General features: G+C 36.1%; 1 protein-coding gene across 4 annotated transcripts in view; it reads left to right on the top strand.

Annotated features, from left to right (window-relative positions):
• edc4 (enhancer of mRNA decapping 4) overlaps positions 1 to 19,952 on the top strand; it is a 47,222-nt gene that overhangs the window by 7,628 nt on the left and 19,642 nt on the right. Inside the window, exons 9-27 of one of the 4 annotated variants that reach the window (XM_056478072.1) lie at positions 662 to 673; positions 1,344 to 1,427; positions 1,609 to 1,704; positions 1,876 to 1,975; positions 5,429 to 5,606; positions 5,694 to 5,760; positions 5,855 to 5,946; positions 6,264 to 6,454; positions 6,534 to 6,610; positions 7,118 to 7,241; positions 8,702 to 9,195; positions 11,453 to 11,554; positions 12,545 to 12,688; positions 12,818 to 12,851; positions 13,112 to 13,292; positions 15,316 to 15,471; positions 15,629 to 15,744; positions 16,019 to 16,184; positions 17,535 to 17,721. In XM_056478072.1, the coding sequence (XP_056334047.1) occupies positions 662 to 673; positions 1,344 to 1,427; positions 1,609 to 1,704; positions 1,876 to 1,975; positions 5,429 to 5,606; positions 5,694 to 5,760; positions 5,855 to 5,946; positions 6,264 to 6,454; positions 6,534 to 6,610; positions 7,118 to 7,241; positions 8,702 to 9,195; positions 11,453 to 11,554; positions 12,545 to 12,688; positions 12,818 to 12,851; positions 13,112 to 13,292; positions 15,316 to 15,471; positions 15,629 to 15,744; positions 16,019 to 16,184; positions 17,535 to 17,721 (2,601 nt within the window). Of the gene's footprint in view, positions 1 to 661; positions 674 to 1,343; positions 1,428 to 1,608; positions 1,705 to 1,875; positions 1,976 to 5,428; positions 5,607 to 5,693; positions 5,761 to 5,854; positions 5,947 to 6,263; positions 6,455 to 6,533; positions 6,611 to 7,117; positions 7,242 to 8,581; positions 9,196 to 11,452; positions 11,555 to 12,544; positions 12,689 to 12,817; positions 12,852 to 13,111; positions 13,293 to 15,315; positions 15,472 to 15,628; positions 15,745 to 16,018; positions 16,185 to 17,534; positions 17,722 to 19,952 lie in introns of all 4 variants that reach the window. The other 3 variants (XM_056478070.1, XM_056478073.1, XM_056478071.1) reach the window with 3 other exon arrangements.

Genomic DNA, 19,952 nt, shown 5'->3' with positions numbered 1-19,952 from the left:
AACAAAATATACTGGCTGCAAATTATTTGTACACCTATTAGAAATGGTTAATTAACTAATGTTAATTAACTAATGTCTTATTTAAATAATCTACACTTTTATTCTAGTAATTATTATAATTTTCTAGCAATAATGTATGTTTTTATTCTTTTTTTGTTAATTATTTCTCATTTGCTGTATATTTTATTAATTTGTCAATGTTAATAAATTAAATACTCTATACATACCTAACATTCTTTTGCAATACTGTACAAAATGTCATGCCAATAAAGCAACTTTAGAGAGGGAGAACGAGAGAGCAGCCTTTACTTGTCAGTAGGTGCTCCTAAATAGCATAAAAGTAAGAGAAATAGTGGATTTCTTTCATTTCAACAGCCTTTTTAAGCTAACTTTAACCCATTGAAAAGAAAAAGGTGTATAACAGTGTCTTAATAAATAAGAATATAGTTAAAAAATCACATCATTTTTTTTGTTTGTTGCATGTTGACCATTTATGTGCTGTGGGTAAAAGGTGTTTCAATCCGTCTACCACCACAAGTATATTTCAAACCTGTGGGAAGCACTGTATATTCATATCAGAAAATGAATTATTATTACTGTGTTTTTAAAGGGATAGTTCACTCAAAAATGAAAATTCCTTTATTAATTTTCTCACCCACAGGTCATCCAAGACGTAGGTGACTTTTTTTGGGCTGAAGATTTTGGGCTGAATCTGTAGTCCATGGTGATTCATATAATGACAGTGATTAGTTAAAAGTTTGTTAGATAAAAGTCAGTAGTCCAAATCAGTAGACATGGCTCTTGATGACATACTAAGGTCAGTGTAAGAAGTTGAACTTTATTTACAATATTATTAGCTTTAATCCGCAGCCTGGCCAAGCATTTCTCGTCGCATGTATGAATGTAGTCTGATTGTAGTCCAGTCACTTTTAAAGATGAAAGCATGAGAGCTGGTGACACAATTACTAATATCTATCAACAAAAACTGCATCACCTTACCTCTCGTCTAAGTGCATTCTCATGCTTTCAACATCTTTGGGTGAACTATCCCTTTAAAAAGTCACACTGGTTTAATTAGTTTCCTTAATGCAAAACTGACAAAAACGTGTACTTTATTTATAGTTTATTAGTTAAACTATAAATCAAATGATTATGCTTTTAATTAGAAGATATGATTGACATTGAATGATTAGAAGTACCTTGCAAAAGTCTTGAATTCAAGTCTAATTGTATTTTTGACAATTACACAATCATATTTTTTCTGAAGCCATCATAAAATAACCTGCAGTCTTGTAAAAAAAAAAAAAAAAAATTAATAAATGAATTCCCGTGTTTTTTTCTAGATGCCTGCATGAATGGCAGCCGCATAATGGACAGCCTCTATCTTGCCTGCTGTTTTGTGACAACCACAAGAAGCAAGATCCAGAGTGAGTATCAAGTTCACTTAATCTTCTGTGATCACAATTAAAAGGTTTTGTCAGCATCTCAAGTCATCATGCAATCCGACACTGGGTTTTGATCCGTCTTTGAGTTGTCTTGACTTGTACAGCTGCCTTTGAATTTGAAGATCTCAGACAAATGCTCAACTATTTGTTTTTTTTCCTAAAGCGTCCCATTCTGGCGCTTTCTGATTACTGGAGCTGATCAGAACCAGGAGCTGAAGATGTGGTGCACAGTATCATGGACCTGCTTGCAAACCATCAGGTCTGTTTATTTCTCATGCAAAACAATAGAGGAATGTTTATTAGTCTGTTAGATATGGCCTCAGCAGTGTTATTTGGTATAGTTGAAGCTCAATCGTAACAGTTTGTTTCCAAAGGATTAATGAAATGAGCTGATATTAATATTATGAGAGTTTTCATTTGTTTGCTCTAGGTTTTCTCCAGATCCGTTTAACTGCAGTGTACTACCCAGCCTGAAGGCCAGTTTGGACCTTTCTGCAGAGTTTCTCATTCTTAGTGATGTTCAAAGGAAGGTCAGACTCATTATTTTTTTTCTTACTCACTGCTATGACATTCCAAATATGTTAGATTTTTCTTTCTTCAATAGAAACCATTTTTTGTTAATGCTTTAATTTAAAGATCTAAATAAATACTAGCATACAAGACATCACAGACTGGACTGCATATTAATATAATTCTTAGCTTTTAATTAGTTCTCATTCTTAGTGATGTTCAAAGGAAGGTCAGACCTTTTTTTAGATTTCCGAATGCATGTTTAGCTTACTCAGTGCTGTGACATTCCAAACATGTTTGATTTTCTTTCTTCAATGGAAACCGTTAGAGTTTTTTGTTAATGCTTTAAAGGGCCATGAAACCCCCCTTTCTTGGCAGGGTGTTTTCACACTTCTAGTTTGAAAAAAGTCAGGGAAGTGGGTGAGTCCAGCTTTGTTTAGGTGGGAGTGTGGAGTGGTGAAAGAGGGAAGGGTTTGAATGAAAAGGGGAGTTTCATTACATGCACTACAGCTGATTTTCACAGCGGCAACACAAACACAGACGCAGGGGAGATAGACAGTGATTTGGAGAGCAACATTTACAGCAGATCTGAGAGCTGTGGGGAGGTGGAGGATTTTCAGTCCATAATATTGTAGTGATATTACTGTAAATTAAACCATTTTGACAAAGGTATGTCATTAAAAACTGAAGAGTACTGTTGACGATAATAACTAACTATGCCATCTGAATAAACATAAACAAAGAACATTGTTCACCCACTTACCAAATCTGTAGAGACAGGACAAGCAACACCAACTGGAACCGCATCTTTTATATAAGGCCGCATTTACACTGCACTGTTCAAGTGACTCAATTCCGAATTTTTAAATTTATTTATTTTTCTCCCATGCGGCACAGATCGGATATGGCCCAACAAATCACATGGATTCCGATTTAAACAAATCAGATTAAGGCCTTGTTTATATGTTGAAATTTATCCAATATGAATCGATCTGTGCCTCGTGTCTGCAGTGTAAGCAGGTAGATCAGATTTTCACCTGTCAATGCGAGTCATGCGTCATTAAAAACCGTAGCGAATGACGTCAAGTCTGACACTTTCTTTCAGAACAGACTTCAGCAGAGTCCCAAACCTTAAATCTCATAAACGAGGACTAAAACAGCTTTTATATTGTCATAAAGCACAGGTATTTAAGCATGTTAACAAGAGCGAGAGAGCGCAATGTCCGCCACGTAACCAATATAAACTAATATAAAACTAGTGCATACATCACGTGCATAAATCACGCCATGGACATGACATTAAGATGTCTACTGGTTTAAAAAAGTCTATATATCAAAAGAAGATGGACAAATTAGAACCTTTCTGTCATAAACTATAGTAAAACAGCTTGTCAAAAGCTGCGAACAGATTGCATACAGAAATAGAGAAAGAGCACTCTTTAATTATTAGTTGTTAGTCAGCGCCCGCTATTTTATTTTTCCTGGTCATTGTGCCTTTGCCATGTGCTGTGTAAATGCAGACGATCGGATACGAGTCACTTTTAAATTATGTAAGCAGGTCATAAAAAAAATCGGATTCAGTCACAAAATCGGAATTGACCATCAAGACCTGCAGTGTAAATGCAGCCTAAAAGGAGACGAGCGGCAAATCCAGATTTCACCGTTTCCAGATTCGAAAAAAGCTCTCATGTAAAAAAATGTTCCTTACAAACATATTTTTGTTGCGTGTTAGCAGAACACTGTAATCCAACTGCTTGGGTACTCATGCAAGAGGTGCTCACATCATGGGCAAATGGAACCAAAACCCTTGTTGCGGCACACTTATAAACGCAACACTGACGATTCATGTCTCCAAACAATTATTCTAGGACTTGTTTGAAATACGGTTGGCAACAAAACATGGCATCTCTCTGAACACTGTAACGGGTAAAAAGAGTCCAGTGTTTCCTCTAGGATTTTTTCCAGCTGTGGCGGCAGGCCTTTTTTACACAGATCTACCAACTACGTTATTTCAATGACAAATGTCGTGAGCGCAGTATTAGAAGTCGAGATCGCATTTATGTAATAGCCTACGAGCATGCGGATCTTTTTGCTTGCGCGCCGATTTTTTTCTGCTCGTGCACAAAACTGCTTTCATGCCCCCTCAAATATAAGCCGCTTTAAGAGCGCGCAGATCTTCTTGTGCGCTCTCAAATAAACGCTGCTGAGGTGCGATTTAGTGCGTTTATGTAACGAGTATGTCTCCAGCATTTATTAGATTTGCTAGGAATATTTATGAATGCCTCAGTTATTAATGCATCCTGAAATAAAGTAAAACGGCTATACGTCGCGTTTGCTGGCCTCACGCATCACGCACCTGTCACAGTCAGCCAGTCAGTCAGTCAGCACGTAACCTTAAAGGGTTAAACAAATGACGCACAGCACTACTACTGTTACAGAAAAGTTCATGCTGTTATAATTCACTTACCTTTTAATATGTTTTGGTGCGATTTATCACCCGCTATTTAAAAAATAGAATGTTTTGAATGAGAAGCTGTAATGTAGCCGTGGCGGGATGAATCTTGGCGTGGCGGCCCGCCATGGAAGAATGAATATAGCGGAAACCATGGAGTCTTCGAAGCTATGTCATGCATATGAATGAAGTTCTCATTCAAAATAGAGAGCGCTTATTGGTTCAAACCAAGTGTTTTTCATGAATTAATGAACAAATGGGCTGAAAACTCACTGACGTTACTTTGTACCAACCAGTACAGACATCCACTCTCCATGCTGGAATTTACACAATGATCTCATCGCCGTGACGTTGCTTCAAAATCTCTTTTTAAACCGGGAAAAAGAATTTGCTCTAAACAACGCAAAACAACCAATTTTCCCTTGTTAGCTAAATATATGTGTCTTAATAGTGTTTTTAGCAATGTGGGACACAAATGACTGTCAACATCTCAAATCTGTTTTGGTGTTTCTTGACCCTTTAAATTATGGATCAGAATTCAGATCCATATTAATAATGAATAACTGCAATTGTATGGCCTTCTTTATTGGTCTCTTTCTTATGGTTGTTTTATAGGGTTAATTTGAATGTACTAATAATAATTTTTGTGCAGGTTGCGTTCTCTGTAGGAAGTCTGTACACTGTGTTGTAGAATAAGTTTTAAAAACAGGCCTTCAAAAATGAAAATGCTTAATTTTGGTTAGACAATCAAAAAGGACAAAGCAGTGAATTGTAGGCTTTCTAAATTAGATCTTTACAGTAGATCTGCCTTAAGTTTTGGGAATTTCAGAAATGTTGATAGTATTTTGATAGAAAGTCATGCATGAAGTATAACAGCAAATTAAACACATGGTCAGTTAGCCAGATCCAGCATTTGGCTTTTTAAACAGGCCTCTTGAGTTTAGGCCAGTGTTGTTATTAAAGTAGGCGCTAGTGGTTTCTTAGCAGCTGATTCTGCTGTGTGTTCGTGTTTGATATGAAGGTATTGTATGTCATGGAGCTGCTGCAGGATCAAGAGAAAGGTCGTGCCAGTTTCACTGCAGTCTCAGAGTTTCTGCTCACACACCCTGTGCTCAGCTTCGGTGTTCAGGATGTTTCTCGTGCCCGCCTGCGCCATACTGAGGTCCTGCCTGAAGAGGAAAGCGAAAGCATGACAACAGGTTGGTTTTCTCTTTCTTTTCATGTTAGCTTCACGTTGGAGTGATGCATTCTAATGATTCTTTTTGTGGTTTAATATCTTCTCACAGAAGGAAACCAGGGAGCCTCCGAGTCCAGATCAGGAATCCAGATTAAACTCTACTGTGTGCATACAAAGTGAGATATTCAGATCTAACAACTACCGATATAAAGTTTGAATTCAAAATGTGTAGCGTTTAATATTTATTGTTGTAACTTTCTTATGACACAGATCACTACAGGATGTGCAGATCTGGTTTCAGCCCAATCAGGGGGACTCATCTTCACTCTTCATGCCTCAGTCTGGGTCACAGGATGGTTTCAGTGAGTATGAAGATATATATGTTTATATTTATGTTCCCTAGATTCCCAATGCTGAATCTAAAGTGATATGACAAATAATATTTTACCAGAGGTTGTGTTTGAATTTTTGTAAAAGCAATAATCAGAAATTTAATTATTTAATTCTGAGATTTAGTTGTTTAAAGGTACGCTAAAATCATTTAATGAATAAAAAAAAAACCCTTTAATGTTAAAATTAAAAAATTCACATATTAATACTGCAAAAAAGTATGTAGGAGTAATTTTGTGTTATTGGGTATGTATGTATTTATATGTTTATTTTGTTTTGTATTATCCAGGTTTTTCTGACCCGCTGGCTGATCTGAATGTGGAGGCAATGAGCTCTGACAAGGAGTCTGGCGACAGTGGTTCACAAAATGACCTGAGTAAGATTCTGCCTCTTCCAAGTCCAGCTGACTTCATGAGTCCAGCCCCATCAGCCTTGCCCAAACTCATGACCCCGGATGCCTTCATGACACCCAGCGCCTCTGTAAGCTTTTACCGTCTCAGGGTCATCCTTTCGGTCTCTTCAGTGATGGCTGCATTCATCATGGCTCTTGTTTTTTCAGATGCCCGCTTCTCCTGGCAGCAGTGCTAGCAGTCTGACCATCGTCACGGCCATGAGCAGCTCAGACAGCGGTGCAAGGTGGTGTATTTAACAAATTGTTGTCAAAGTAAAACTGGTTTGAGACTTTTGGATCTCATGAAATATCGTAGTGTCCAAATTTGTACAAGGTCAGAGTAGGAGCTACATTTTAATTTGAACTTCTACTGTTAGAGAAGTATGTTCTCGGTGTGTATTTGCTACAAACTACATCCACTGTGTTGACTTTCACTTGACCTGCCAGTTTCATTTTTGTCACTTAATTTCCATTATAAATTATGGCCTCATGGTAAGTGTATAAAGTGTTCATTAGATGTGCACTTCAGAGTCTTGTAGGAACGCAAAGTAGACTAGAAATTAGTAGGTCATCCCAGCTTCTTCTCACCTACTGCTTATTGAATATTTGGAATTTGGACCTACTATTCGACTGTCATATTTCATGATCTATATAGTAGGGAAGTTTGCAATTTTGGATGTACTCAATTAAATCAGTGCAGTGAAAATCTGTAAAAATCTCCTGCACTCATAATGCAATATTTATTTTTTCAGAGGTGGAGATGATCTGACCCAGAGCCCTAAAATTTCTGTTGAATGTGGCAACAGCAGTTTTGCCAATGCAGGCAGTCCAAGATCCAACTCCATACTCATCTCAGGCCTTGGGGAAAACATCCAGGTACTAAAGGAATTGTCATACTCAATGTTGCAATATAGTGATGTTCAGTAAGTTCTATCTTTGTTTTATTGTAAGAAAGAGGTTGCCTGGTGATCTACCTTCCTGCTTTTTTATTATTTATTTATTTTTAATTAAAATTTTTTTTATTAAAAATGACTTTTTATATATATTTATTTATTTATATATATATATATATATATATATATATATATATATATATATATATATATATATATATATATATATATATATATAAAATATGTTTGATAATTTTTTTTTTTTGTTTTGTTGGATTCAGCGATCGCGGAATTGCGAAAGACTAGGGGGTCTGATTAAAGATGCATTAAATTGATAGTTCACTCAAAAGGAAAAGGTTGCTCACCATTTACTAAAACCTTTAGGTTTGGTTTCCAGCGTTCTTTAAAATATTTTCTATTGTTTCACAAAAAAAAAAAAACTGTATTTAGTGCTAGTAGAGGCTGAGTAAATTTGAATACAAAAAAGGTTGAATTATCCCTTTAATTCAGTTAGTGTTAATATTGTTAGTAGAGTATTGTTACAGAAACATTGATAATATGTCAAGTAATTTTTCTTTTACTTTTAAATATTAAACTTTTGCATTTTGGTTATGTAATTGAAATGAAGCAAGATAAAAAGGCTAAGAGCTTTGTTATTACATAAACAAGTGTTGTCCAAGTGTGCCATTGACATATAATATCATATAATGGGACACAAGACTCACACATGGACATTTACTAAAATGTCAGTGTTGCAACATAAACCAAACTGTTAAACGTATAAATAGTTACAATCTCCTATTTTTAACGTTATCAGTGAATGATTTTTATCTAGAGATTTTAAAGAAATATTTGTAACTGTGAATCCTGTGAATTTTAATCAAAATTAAACAAACTGTTTTAGATTTGTTATCTTGTGTATCATTGGTTGCTGATGTCATTTTTATTTTTTTTTAATGTATATAGAAAGGTGATATTTATTATGTTGTAAATTTGATCGGGATTTTGCCATGAAATTGCCAGAGAAGCTGATATGGCAATAAATTTAAAACTTTCTGTCTCTTTCTCTTTCTCTCTCTGTGATTTCATTTAATGGCTTTAGTATTATATTACATTACTTTTGGAGTCTTTGGCCATCTCTAATAATTAATATTGACTCTCAAGTGCAAGTGCTTATGTCATTACTGTAGTGTGTTGATCTGATCAGATCAGATTTCCATGGTATAAACTGTCAATCCTTTGATTCCAACTCATTTACCAATTCTTCTGTTTATCTGGCATCCCTCTATCCCCCTCTTTCATTTAAAATCCCCATCTGGTTAGGCTTTCGCTCCCCCACTGGTTCTCTCTTCATCTCTCCTTCAAGAAGCCTCTCTGCTGTGTGAAGCTGCTCCTTATTCTCACCGACTACCCCTCCCTTATTTCCCATCTCCTCCTCCGCAGGTTTCCCCTCCAAACCCTCCTCTCGCTTTAGATCTCCAGGCAATAGATCCCATGGTTGTCCCACAGGCGTCTCCGACAAGAGCTCGCTCTCCGGATGTCATCTCCTCAGCCTCTACTGCAATGTCCCAGGACATACCCGAGATTGCCTCCGAGACGCTGCAGAGGGGACTGTCCAGTGCCAATGCTGATTCGGGCCCCGTCCTGCACTCTGACAGCATGGCATCGGCCGCATCAATCCTCCACCTGCTGTCTCCAAGGGCCCGGAGCAGCGCTGAGCACAGTTTGTTGCCTCTTGAATTGGGTGCAGCATCTGTGGATGGAGAGCAGAGACTCAGTAACACACCGTCCCTGCTGGAGACTGCTCTCTCACAGGAGAACGCCGGAGCAGCCGGAGGATCCTGTTCTGACAGCAGTGTGAACCACGCGTGGCCTGCTGCTCCTGATATCACACGAGAAACACGCAACAGCCTGAGAGACAACGGTTTAGGAGACTGGTGAGTGCCAGCGCTATACTATAATATATGGAATTTTATTTTTGTGTGGGTATATTACAGATTATTTTGTCTTATTTATAGTTATGCATTTAACAACTGATGACATTTTTCATATTTAATACAATTTTAGTCATTTTAGCAGCTTTTATAAAGCATTTTTTTAGTACGTTTCAAAAGAGATGCCATGTTTTCAAACATATTTGTTCATTTTTAGACGGTACCAGTGTTTAAACTTCAGAAGAAAGACGTATTTCCTGTAATAACAAAACAGATGTTAGGGTTTACTTTATTTATGTTTTTCTTTTATTGAATATTTTAGATTCCAAATTATTTACAGCAGAGATCCATCCTAAAAAAGCAGTTGTATGACATATGACAGAATTATATTAATTATATTAAAGTGAGGCTACTGCTCGGCCCGAATCCATCTACCGATTATTCCACTCCGGCTTTAAAGTCATTCTTTAGAGAAATGTAACTTACTTCGTTATATCAGTCAGTGCTTTCTTAATATTATTTAAATAGCCATTTTATCACAGATCTCCCTCAGAGATCTCTCTTTTAAATTAATATTTTCTACAGGATGCTTTATATATATATATATATATATATATATATATATATATATATATATATATATATATATATATATATATATATATATATATATATATATATATATATATATATATATATATATATATATATATATATATAATTTTTTTTTTTTTTTACTATTAACTGACTATAAGGTTTTAATCATTATTAAGAGGTTAAGTTAAATAAAATGGCATTACTTTGATTAAGCTAAACTAAAGACTTCACCTGAGAGTTAACCTGGCCCGGACCAGGGGTGTGTTCTTTGTACGTGAATTACCAAGTTAGCTGGATTTGGTTATTGGTGATTTGACATGATCCAGGATTGTTTCGTTCTTCAAAACTCATCGGAGAGTTGTTGTCAAAGCAACAGTTCTGGTAGCTCAAACCTGCTCGGAAGCAGGCTCATTTCATGTAAACTGCGTTAGATCGGGTCATTGCAAGCAAAGGTAATACTGAAAGTATGTCCCTAATTCTGAAATTTTCTTTCTATATATGTATATTAATAAAACTTTATGCAATCTGCACTCCAAAATAAGTACAAAGACTGCCACCAGGTGGTTCAAAGAGAAAGTTTATTGATATGAACTTTTTAGATATAAACGCCTACAATCGCTTTAGTACAATTTGTGTATGGTATTAGACATGCACAATATGCAACTTTTGTTTTTTAAAGGAACAATACATTTATGCAGTCATAAACATGTTTTGATAGTTAATATGACGGTGATTTGAAGCTTCACAAAAGGTGCAGACACCTTTACTAATATCAAAATTTTTTTGTTCATGCAAAATTAATTTAAACATCTTTACACTGATTAATGAAACCATGAAATATGAAATAAATTGCTAAATACTCTTGATGCATAAAAGTGTAAAGCATGCAGTCCACAACAAATGAGGAAAGTAATTGCGTAACGTATTTAACAAACCGTTTACTACCAATTTTATGTAATTTTGCTCACATGGAGATTTGAATATTAATCAGATGATGTCATTACGCTGCTGTGCTGTCAGCCAATCGTTGCATTGCTGATCATGATTTCCAGGATCGATAGATCTGTCCTTCACAACACACACAGATCTCAGATCAGTTCATACTGACATTTTAATCTGATTCATGAACTTGTTTGAAGAAGCAAATTAGCCAAAGATCTGTTATCAAGGTTAACAGATCCAGGATCTGCCATATCATCTTAGATCATTTAAGCGAGGTACAAAAAACGGACCCCAGGCTAGTTTCCCAGCATAGTTGCCAGAGTAACTGAGTTTGAACTATCATAAATTTGATTTATGAAACAGAATCCACCATTAATAAATCTGACTTAACAAAATAAGCTTGGCTTTTTCTCTAAGCTTGGTTTATGGAACAGCCTCCAGTAGTCATTTTTAACAACATAAGTTCCTAATGCTAATATTTATTTGAAATATTGACTTCAATATTTTACTTCAACACATTCCTAATAATTTCAAAGAAACTGAGAATTTTCTAGTTGTTTTATTCATGTTTTATTCTAGTTATGTATTATTCATATAATATTTTGCATTCAATAATGCTCATTTGTAACTTTTATGATCTGTTTATGTAGTATAATAAATTTTGAACAGTTATAATTCTTGAAGGTACAACACTATAATGTTTTTTGTTTTGTTTTTTCAGCTCAAGGGAGGAAATAAAAGACAGGCACATTTCTTCCCCCTACCATAGACGCACATATCACCTCACTCAGAACGACAGTCAAGATGCAAGTGCGGAGCAAAGGTAAACCTTTACATTCTGGAGTCTACAATTCTTCTGTTCTTCTGCTCATATCTTAACGTTTTCTTGACATGTCCACAACACAAGCGAAACTCTTCCAGGCCTCAGTTGCAATATTTGTAAGCCAGTTAAAGTCTGGCATTATGTACATTTATTACAGAACCTGTAAAGTTGGAATTCTGGACTACTTATTTCAGGCAGTTTATTTATTTATGTATTTATTTTTTGACAACTTGACATAGCTTTGACGCACTGCATGAAAGGCAATATCTGAAAAAACATAACTTTAAGGCACTTTACCTTTAATATTTTTTATTTTGTCGTGTTATACAAGCACTTTAGGAAGCTCTGCATTCCTTGAATTTCAATTTAGGAGCTTTATTAGAAGAACTATCTGGTGTGTGGACTAAAACAGGGTTCAAGATATAAATTAACATTAGTGGCAACTGAAATAAATGTCTTACTGGTTGACTGGTCATTAATTAGGAGCTGTAACATTACATGATTTCAGTTAAATTGTCAGAATGATAGTTCAACCTTTGCTGTGTCAGCAATGTGATTTTAAGCAATTTAAATCAAGGACAAGGGCACGATTTGAATCGCTGACAGGTCAAGATATGCAGCATGCCAAATATTGCGACTCATCGGCGATGCTGTCATATTGCGTCCTTGATAGTTCATACTGTGTGATTGTCGCTCGCGTGAACGAGCACTGATTTACCTGTGATTTCAGGCATTTGTTGGCGATTTCTTAAAACCTGTCGGCGAGTCAAAATCATGGTTAAAATCATGCAGTCTGAACTCTGCGTTAGTTAGTAGACATGTCCAGACATGTCTGAGAAAGTCTGACTCATCAAATTGTGACAAAATGAATCTGAATATTCAAGTAAGGTGGCTGTGTTGTTTATCAGACTTCTATAGTCCCTTGATTAATACATTTGCTGCTGTTTAGCCTTTTTTTTATTTATTGTCTTCACCTCTTGTGATTGGCAGTGATCATGATGATGAGGTTGCTAGTCTGGCCTCGTCCTCAGGGAACTGTGGCCCTCGTTCCTCTCACAGACTGCCTGTAAAGGACTGGAAAACATCGCCCCGGAGCTCCCCTAAGCTCAAACGGAAGAGCAAGAAAGATGAAGGGTGAGTGAGCTCCCCTATTTGCCATGGAAATCTTCCTTCTATTTATGTTTATAGTCTTTAATGTGGGATCGGTGGAGTCCCTTCTGTCATATAATCTTATTAATCATCTTTGTTTTTCTTCCTTTCCAGAGAATCCTCGCAATCTAGACAGATTGAAAGCCAGGTAAGTCCGTTGATCCTCTGCATCACCATCCGAATGCATTTGTATGGCTATAAACCAATCAAAATGCATGAATGCTTGTTTTCTGTCTAGTCAGTGTGACTCATCATATAAATAAAACATTAATGCAGCGGCGACAGAATACAAGAATAACATGACCAGCTCAGTAGTACGAGTGTTGTTTATACTACTTGAACTGTCTTGACGTCACTTAAGCATTCCCAGGAGTCCGGTGAGGACTAAATGTGCTGTTGTGTCTTCAGATGAGCACAGAGGTACAGGACGAGCTCCTGCAGATGCTGCGGAGCCAGCAGAGGGAGATCGCAGAGCTCCGACAGAACCAGCTGGATCTTTTGCAGAGAGTCACCAGTCACATGGATGCAGTGCAGAGCTCCATCATGGCTCACATCGAGCATGCCATGTTGGCTCAGCAAGAACAAGAACGTATCCTTCCACTAGAGGGAGACTCTGGCTGGCTTGAACACTATAGCAAGTTTAATTTGAGCATGAGAAAGAAACAAAAGTGCTCATATATATAGTATGTACAGTTGAAGTCAGAATTATTAGCCCCCGTTTATTTTTTTCCCCAATATTTGTTTAACGGAGAGATTTTTTTTTTCAACACATTTCTAAGCATAATAGTTTTATTAACTCATTTCTAATAACTGATTTATTTTATCTTTGCCATGATGACAGTAAATAATATTTGAATAGATATTTTTCAAGACACTTCTATACAGCTTAAATTAACATTTAAAGGCTTAACTAGGTTAATTAGGTTAACTAGGCAGGTTAGGGTAATTAGGCAAGAAATTGTATAAAGATGGTTTGTTCTGTAGACTATCAAAAAAAATTTTGCTTAAAGGGGCTAATAATATTGACCTTAAAATGGCTTTAAAAATTTTTTTAAAATGCTTTTATTCTAGCCAAAATAAAACAAATAAGACTTTCTCCAGAAGAAAAAATATTATCAGAAATACTGTGAAAATTTCCTTGCTGTGTTAAACATCATTTGGAAAAAATGAAAAAAAATTCAAAGGGGGCAAATAATTCTGACTTCAACTGTGTGTATATAGATGCCACTTAAGTGACCGTTTCTATGGCCTGCTGTATGGAAGCAAGGGGTCCACTTTTAGAAAGGGTGAACACACTAATGTAAGTAGTGAACAGACTGATGTATATAACTAGTTATATACGTGCATGAATGAATATGTGCTGTATATGATATATAGAGTTATAGATATTTATGGCATCTGTATCGCTTTTATTTTTTTGGCCCATCTTGTCTCTGTCAACTATTAGTTAAAAGTTATAACAAGTACAAATGATTACTTAATTTAAAATATTAACTTAGTTATTAGTCACCAGTGATGTTAATAATATTAATAATAAAGTAAATGAACAAGTACATGTTTTTTTTCACAAAAAATCTTTTACATTTAGCTTTGAATTTTACTGACAATAATATTAAGGATTGTTGTGAATACATGTCATTTTTGTGTAGATGTGTAGTGAATAAAAGTGCAAATTTTCAGGCTAATTTTAACACGTACGCTTGCTATAATGTAATTTAAACAACATGATTGTGGAGTTGTAGTAATAGGGCATTAAACAAACTACACCTAAAAATAATTGTCTTATTTTCAGATTTAATGTTGTGTGAAGATAAATTCGTGACTAAAATCAAGACCAAATATTTTGTTTAATATATTGCATACTTGAAAGCATTCCTTGTGACATGATGGCTGAACTAAAAAGTAATATTCATGTTTTGTTTATAGTTCTTACACCTGTCACGTTCATTTTTTTCTTTAAATGTGGAATAAACTAAATTAAAGGGTTAGTTCACACACAAATATTTCTGTTAAAATTACTCCGCCTCAAATTTTTACAAGCCCCTGAGACCTTTGTTTGTTTTTTTGGCACACACATTTAGATGTTTTAGATGAAATCTGAGAGCTCATAGACTGTAATGCTCTCAAATCGATCAAAGTGCAGAAAAAAACATCCTCAAAATGCCATATGCCTTCAGTCAGAATATTCTCAAGATAGGAGAAAACTTGCGTGTGACAACTTTATTTAACATTTTCTTCTCAGTCAAGAGTGCTCGTTCATAAAATAACTATGTAATAAAAATTTTTTGGAGAACTAGCCCTTTGTAATTTCTACAGAATATACACGCTATATTACAAGTTAAATGCACTATTAATAGCAGTATAAACTTTATCCCAGCATAAACCTTATACTCTGCATTAACTTTATATTATTATACTTTACAACAGTCCTTAATATTATTATCAGTATAATTAAACGTTAAGTAGCCAAATATCTTTTTGTGTATTTATAAAACTCAGCACACAATTGCAATGATCTCATGGTCTTGTTCATTAATATGTATACACTAATGAAACTTTGGATTGGTTAGGTTCATACAATTTGGTGTTAACTTAACAAGCTGGTGACGCAGAGAGAAGAATGGAGCGAATTCTGATCGAGGGTCAAAGTCGAAACCAACAGCTCCAGGACCAGCTGGTTCAGCAGCTAGTCCAGACTCTGAACAACAGTCTCTGCAACCGGCTTGAGAAAATTTTGCGTGAAGAAATGAAGAAAACCGTCCCGCAGAGTAAGTGCTGATGTGATGAGCTTTTTCTTCTCATACAGTTCAATACATCAAAGAACGTTCTGCTCTGGTTTTGTGTCTGTGAAATTGTTGGAATGGACACTTTTATTGATTTTGAGGCTTATGCAGAGCTTTGTGACATTATTTCTGTTTTCTGCAGCCATATCGAAGAGTCTCGAACCTGTGACCGGCCAGATGAACAGCACCATTGCTGCCAAGTTAACTGCAGTGGAAGGAGTGCTCAAAGAAAATGTCACCAAAGTTGTTAAGTCCAAGGTCAGTGGCTTGTACGAAAATAAACACTTAAGAACTTTTTTCATTTGATCCAAACCTGATATTTATGCTATTATTTTTCAAAGACTGAAAAAAAAAACCTTTCCATCTGGAAGGAATGTTTCTGTAGAAAGAAATTCTGAAAACCTGGGCAGTCCAAAGAAGTGCAACAACTTCTGTGCACCAGTGTAGCAGTAAATAATTTATCGCAGAGTCTGGAACAAGCACAAACCGAGGAAAACTCATGTAAGTTTTTGTCCTGTTTTTCTGTTCACAGAACACTACAGATGCCATTGGTCGAGCTGCTGCAGAGGCCATGCAGGGTCCTATTCAGGCAGCCTACAAAGAGACCTTCCAGAGCATTGTCCTGCCTGTGTTTGAGAGAGGCTGTCAGTCCATGTTTCAGCAAATCAATGACAGCTTCAAACAGGGAACCAACGAATGTAAGAACCTTTGCAAGTGAAGCAGGGGAGCATAAATTCTTAGTATTTTTTTAACAAGTCAACTTAAAAGTGTAACTGCATGATTCAAGTTGCTTTCTATTTATTAAAGGGCCATGAAACTGTCTCAGCAGGGTGCTTTCACACCTCTAGTTTGAAAAACGTCAGGAAAGTGGATGTGCTCAGCTCTGTTTAGGTGGAGTGTCGGGGGAGGCAAAGAGGGAAGGTTTTGCATAAAAATGGGAGTTTCTGTTTGGCCACGCACTGATTTTCACAGAGGCAAAACAAACACAGACGCAGGGGAGAAAGACTGACTGTGTTTACATAGACATCAGTAATCAAATAATTTGCCAAATTATTAATTTGTCGACTTTTACTGCAATTTGGCACTTTCACTTTCATTCAGGAACATTCCATGCATGCCCCCATGACAAACGAGATCTTGGATGCGAGGAACTGCTGGAAGAGTGTAGTTTTAATGGAATGTTTGATACCCTACCGCACGTCGTATGGGAGAAAAAAAAACCATTACTCTGTAACATGGATGTGCTCAGTAGATAGCTTCAGAAAGCCATGTGTGTATCCTGTCACAAAATACAGCTAAAATTCTGCACGACGGTAATAGTTTGATTAGGATGTTTGCATGTTTACACTCGGAGAGCAGCATTTACAGCGGATCTTTAACGTACTGTAAAAACTGTAAAGATCTAATCGCCGTGACGCAGCTTAAAAAATTTGTTTCAAACCAGAAGAACGAATTTGCTCGAAATAACGCAAAAACAACCAATTTTCACTTTTTTGTGAAATATAGGTCTGCTAATAAAGTTTTTAGCAGTGTGGGACACATATATGACTGTCAGCATCTCAAAAAATGTGTTATGGTGTTTCGTGACCCTTTAAAAATACTTCTGCACGATGTTGGAATGACATTGAAGATGTTTTTTTTCCTGCTATATATTTTGCGATATAATTACAATTTCACCTGAAGACTTAAGTAGCTCTTATTCGGTAAGAACTAATGAATACAGAAATTAAATAATCAAAATGTGAAATAGCACTACATAGCATCTTCATTGAATAAATAATTAAATAAAATATTTTATATAAAAGTTTAAAATGGTACAATTCTATGTGCCTGAATGTTTTAAATGTTTTTTTTTTTTTTGCATTATTTCATAAATAACTAAATAATAATATAAATAATAAAAATGATGCTTGAATTCACACAACACAATACATCTGGCAGATTGTTGGATGCTCTCAGGCTGGTTGTGCACATCTGTAATGCCAGCTAATTAACAAAACTCCTATGCATTAAGTATTTACTTTAAACTGCTTTACGTTCCCCTGCAGACATCCAGCAGTTGGAGACGCACATCAAAAACAGGAAACAGAGAGACCAGGATGCACGGGATCCTGTCATTGGCCAGTTACAGCAGATGATTGACAGTCTTCAGAGTTCACAAGACCAGCTGGCGTCTACAGTGACGGCCAGCGTTAGCTCTGACGTCCAACATCAGCTCCACATGATTGTCGGAAAGTAAGGCTTACCACCACTCACACACACGGCACTAATCCTGCCCCATATTTGCCAGAAATCAATGCAAGGAAGGAATGCAGCAATCATACTATTTCCCCTTGTATGCCTCCCCTTATGGAAAACTTTATAGCATTAATGAAGGAAGCGATTGATTTAGGAGTTCATGCAGAGAAAGCATTTTTTGGTGCTCCGCATTGAGTCGCATGCAAATGGAGTGGCATGTGTGGCACGTTGCCTAATCCCAGGTTTAATTTCTGTCAATAAAGCTGGTTTGTTTTCCTCTCACACAATTTCAATATAAAGTTTGTTATATTAAACTCTGAAAGTAGAGATTACTTCCCTGTGGTTTTCAAATCAGATATGTATTTATCCTTAATTTGATTAATATTTTGACATTTACATTGCAGTTATCTAGTCACAATTCTTCAATTTCAGTGGCCAACTTGTAATTTTAAACTATTCTGTATAACGTTCAAGGTAATGGGTTTTGACTACCGTATTTACTAAACACAGTTTTCGTCTTTAAACTGATAAATATTGAAGTGTTTCAGAAACGAGCAGTAGCTGTCTAAGGCTGCATTTACACTGCAGGTCTTGATGGTCAGTTCCGATTTTGTGACTGAATCCGATTTTTTTTTTTATGACCTGCTTACATCATTTAAAAGTGACTCGTATCCGATCGTCTGCATTTACACAGCACACAGCAAAGGCGCAATGACCAGGAAAAATAAAATAGCGGGCGCTGACTAACAACTGATAATTAAAGAGTGCTCTTTTCTATATTCCTGTATGCAATCTGTTCGCAACTTTTGACAAGCTGTTTTACTATTGTTTATAACAAAAAGGTTCTCATTTGTCCATCTTCTTTTGATATATAGGCTTTTTTTAAACCTTTGGGCATCTTAATGTCATGTCAATGGTGTGATTTTTGTGCACGTGATGTATGCATTAGTTTTCTATTAGTTTATATTGGTTACGGGGCGGACATTGCGCTCTCTCGCTCTTGTTAACATGCTTAAATACCTGTGCTATATGACCAAATAAAAGCTGTTTTAGTCCTCGTGTATGAGATTTAAGGTTTGGGACTCTGCGGAAGTCTGTTCTGAAAAGAAAGTGTCAGACTTGACGTCATTCGCTATGGTTTTTAATGACGTGCGACTCTCCTTGACAGGTGAAAATCCCATCTACCTGCTTACACTGCAGACATGAGAACACAGATCCGATTCATATTAGATAAATTTCCACATATGAACAAGGCCTGAATCTGATTTGAGTAAATCGGAATCCATGTGAATTTGTTCCTGCTTACACGTACATGGGCCATATCCAATCTGTGCTGCATGGGAGAAAAAAATCGGAATTGAGTCACTTGAACAGTGCAGTGTAAATGCGACCTAAATGTAATAAGAGTTCCCAAGCTTCTTAAGTACTTGAATTTCAGACATATGGATTCAAGGCATGGAAAGTACTTAAAGGTGCAGTATGCAAGTTTGACACCCAGTGGTTGAACTAGGTATTGCATTCCTGATTCAAAACACACACAAGCACAGGTTGCCAGATTGACGACACCAACAGGAGCGTGACTGACTATGGAGCCTAAAGGCTTTTTTAAGTTGTGTTCTAATTAAAGAGCAGCAGCACACGATAGAAGGAATATTGTTCATACTAAAAGCAGTTTTTGTCCCAACCAATACCTGAAATTTATATTTTAGAAACGGCTTTTATTTCTTGCAGCTAAATAGCAGAAATCTGACAGTTTTCACCTCTGGTACACCTCATGTGCTTTATTCAGAGTTAAATGCTAATAATGTAAGTTAAAATGCCATTTTACATGACATTAATTGCCTTACTACTGAAAGCAGCAGCAAGTTAGTTCATCTCTGAGCTTGAAAATAATAAAAAAAAAACTTTAAAACTTTAGAACTGTGACTCAGTGCATGCCAACACATATCACTGATTCAGCAATTAATAATGTTAAAGTGGTTTAATGTGTGTTAATTTATTAGATTATAAACCGTACCGTTTCGTTTCTGAATGGCTGTATTTAAATTTTTGCATGTTTCGTCTGATGCAAACAGCCAAATTGCTTATCGCTTCAAATCTCCTTAAGTAACGCGTTGTTAAGACACCGGGTTACAATGTTACCTGCTTACCTAATGTTTACATTCATAATATTTATATTATTTGCTAATTAATAAACTCATGTGGAACTCTGAATCTGCGTCTCATTT

The sequence above is a fragment of the Danio aesculapii genome, chromosome 18 (assembly GCF_903798145.1).
Source record: "Danio aesculapii chromosome 18, fDanAes4.1, whole genome shotgun sequence".
Lineage (NCBI taxonomy): Eukaryota > Metazoa > Chordata > Actinopteri > Cypriniformes > Danionidae > Danio > Danio aesculapii.
This window is presented reverse-complemented; position numbering and strand designations above follow the sequence as displayed.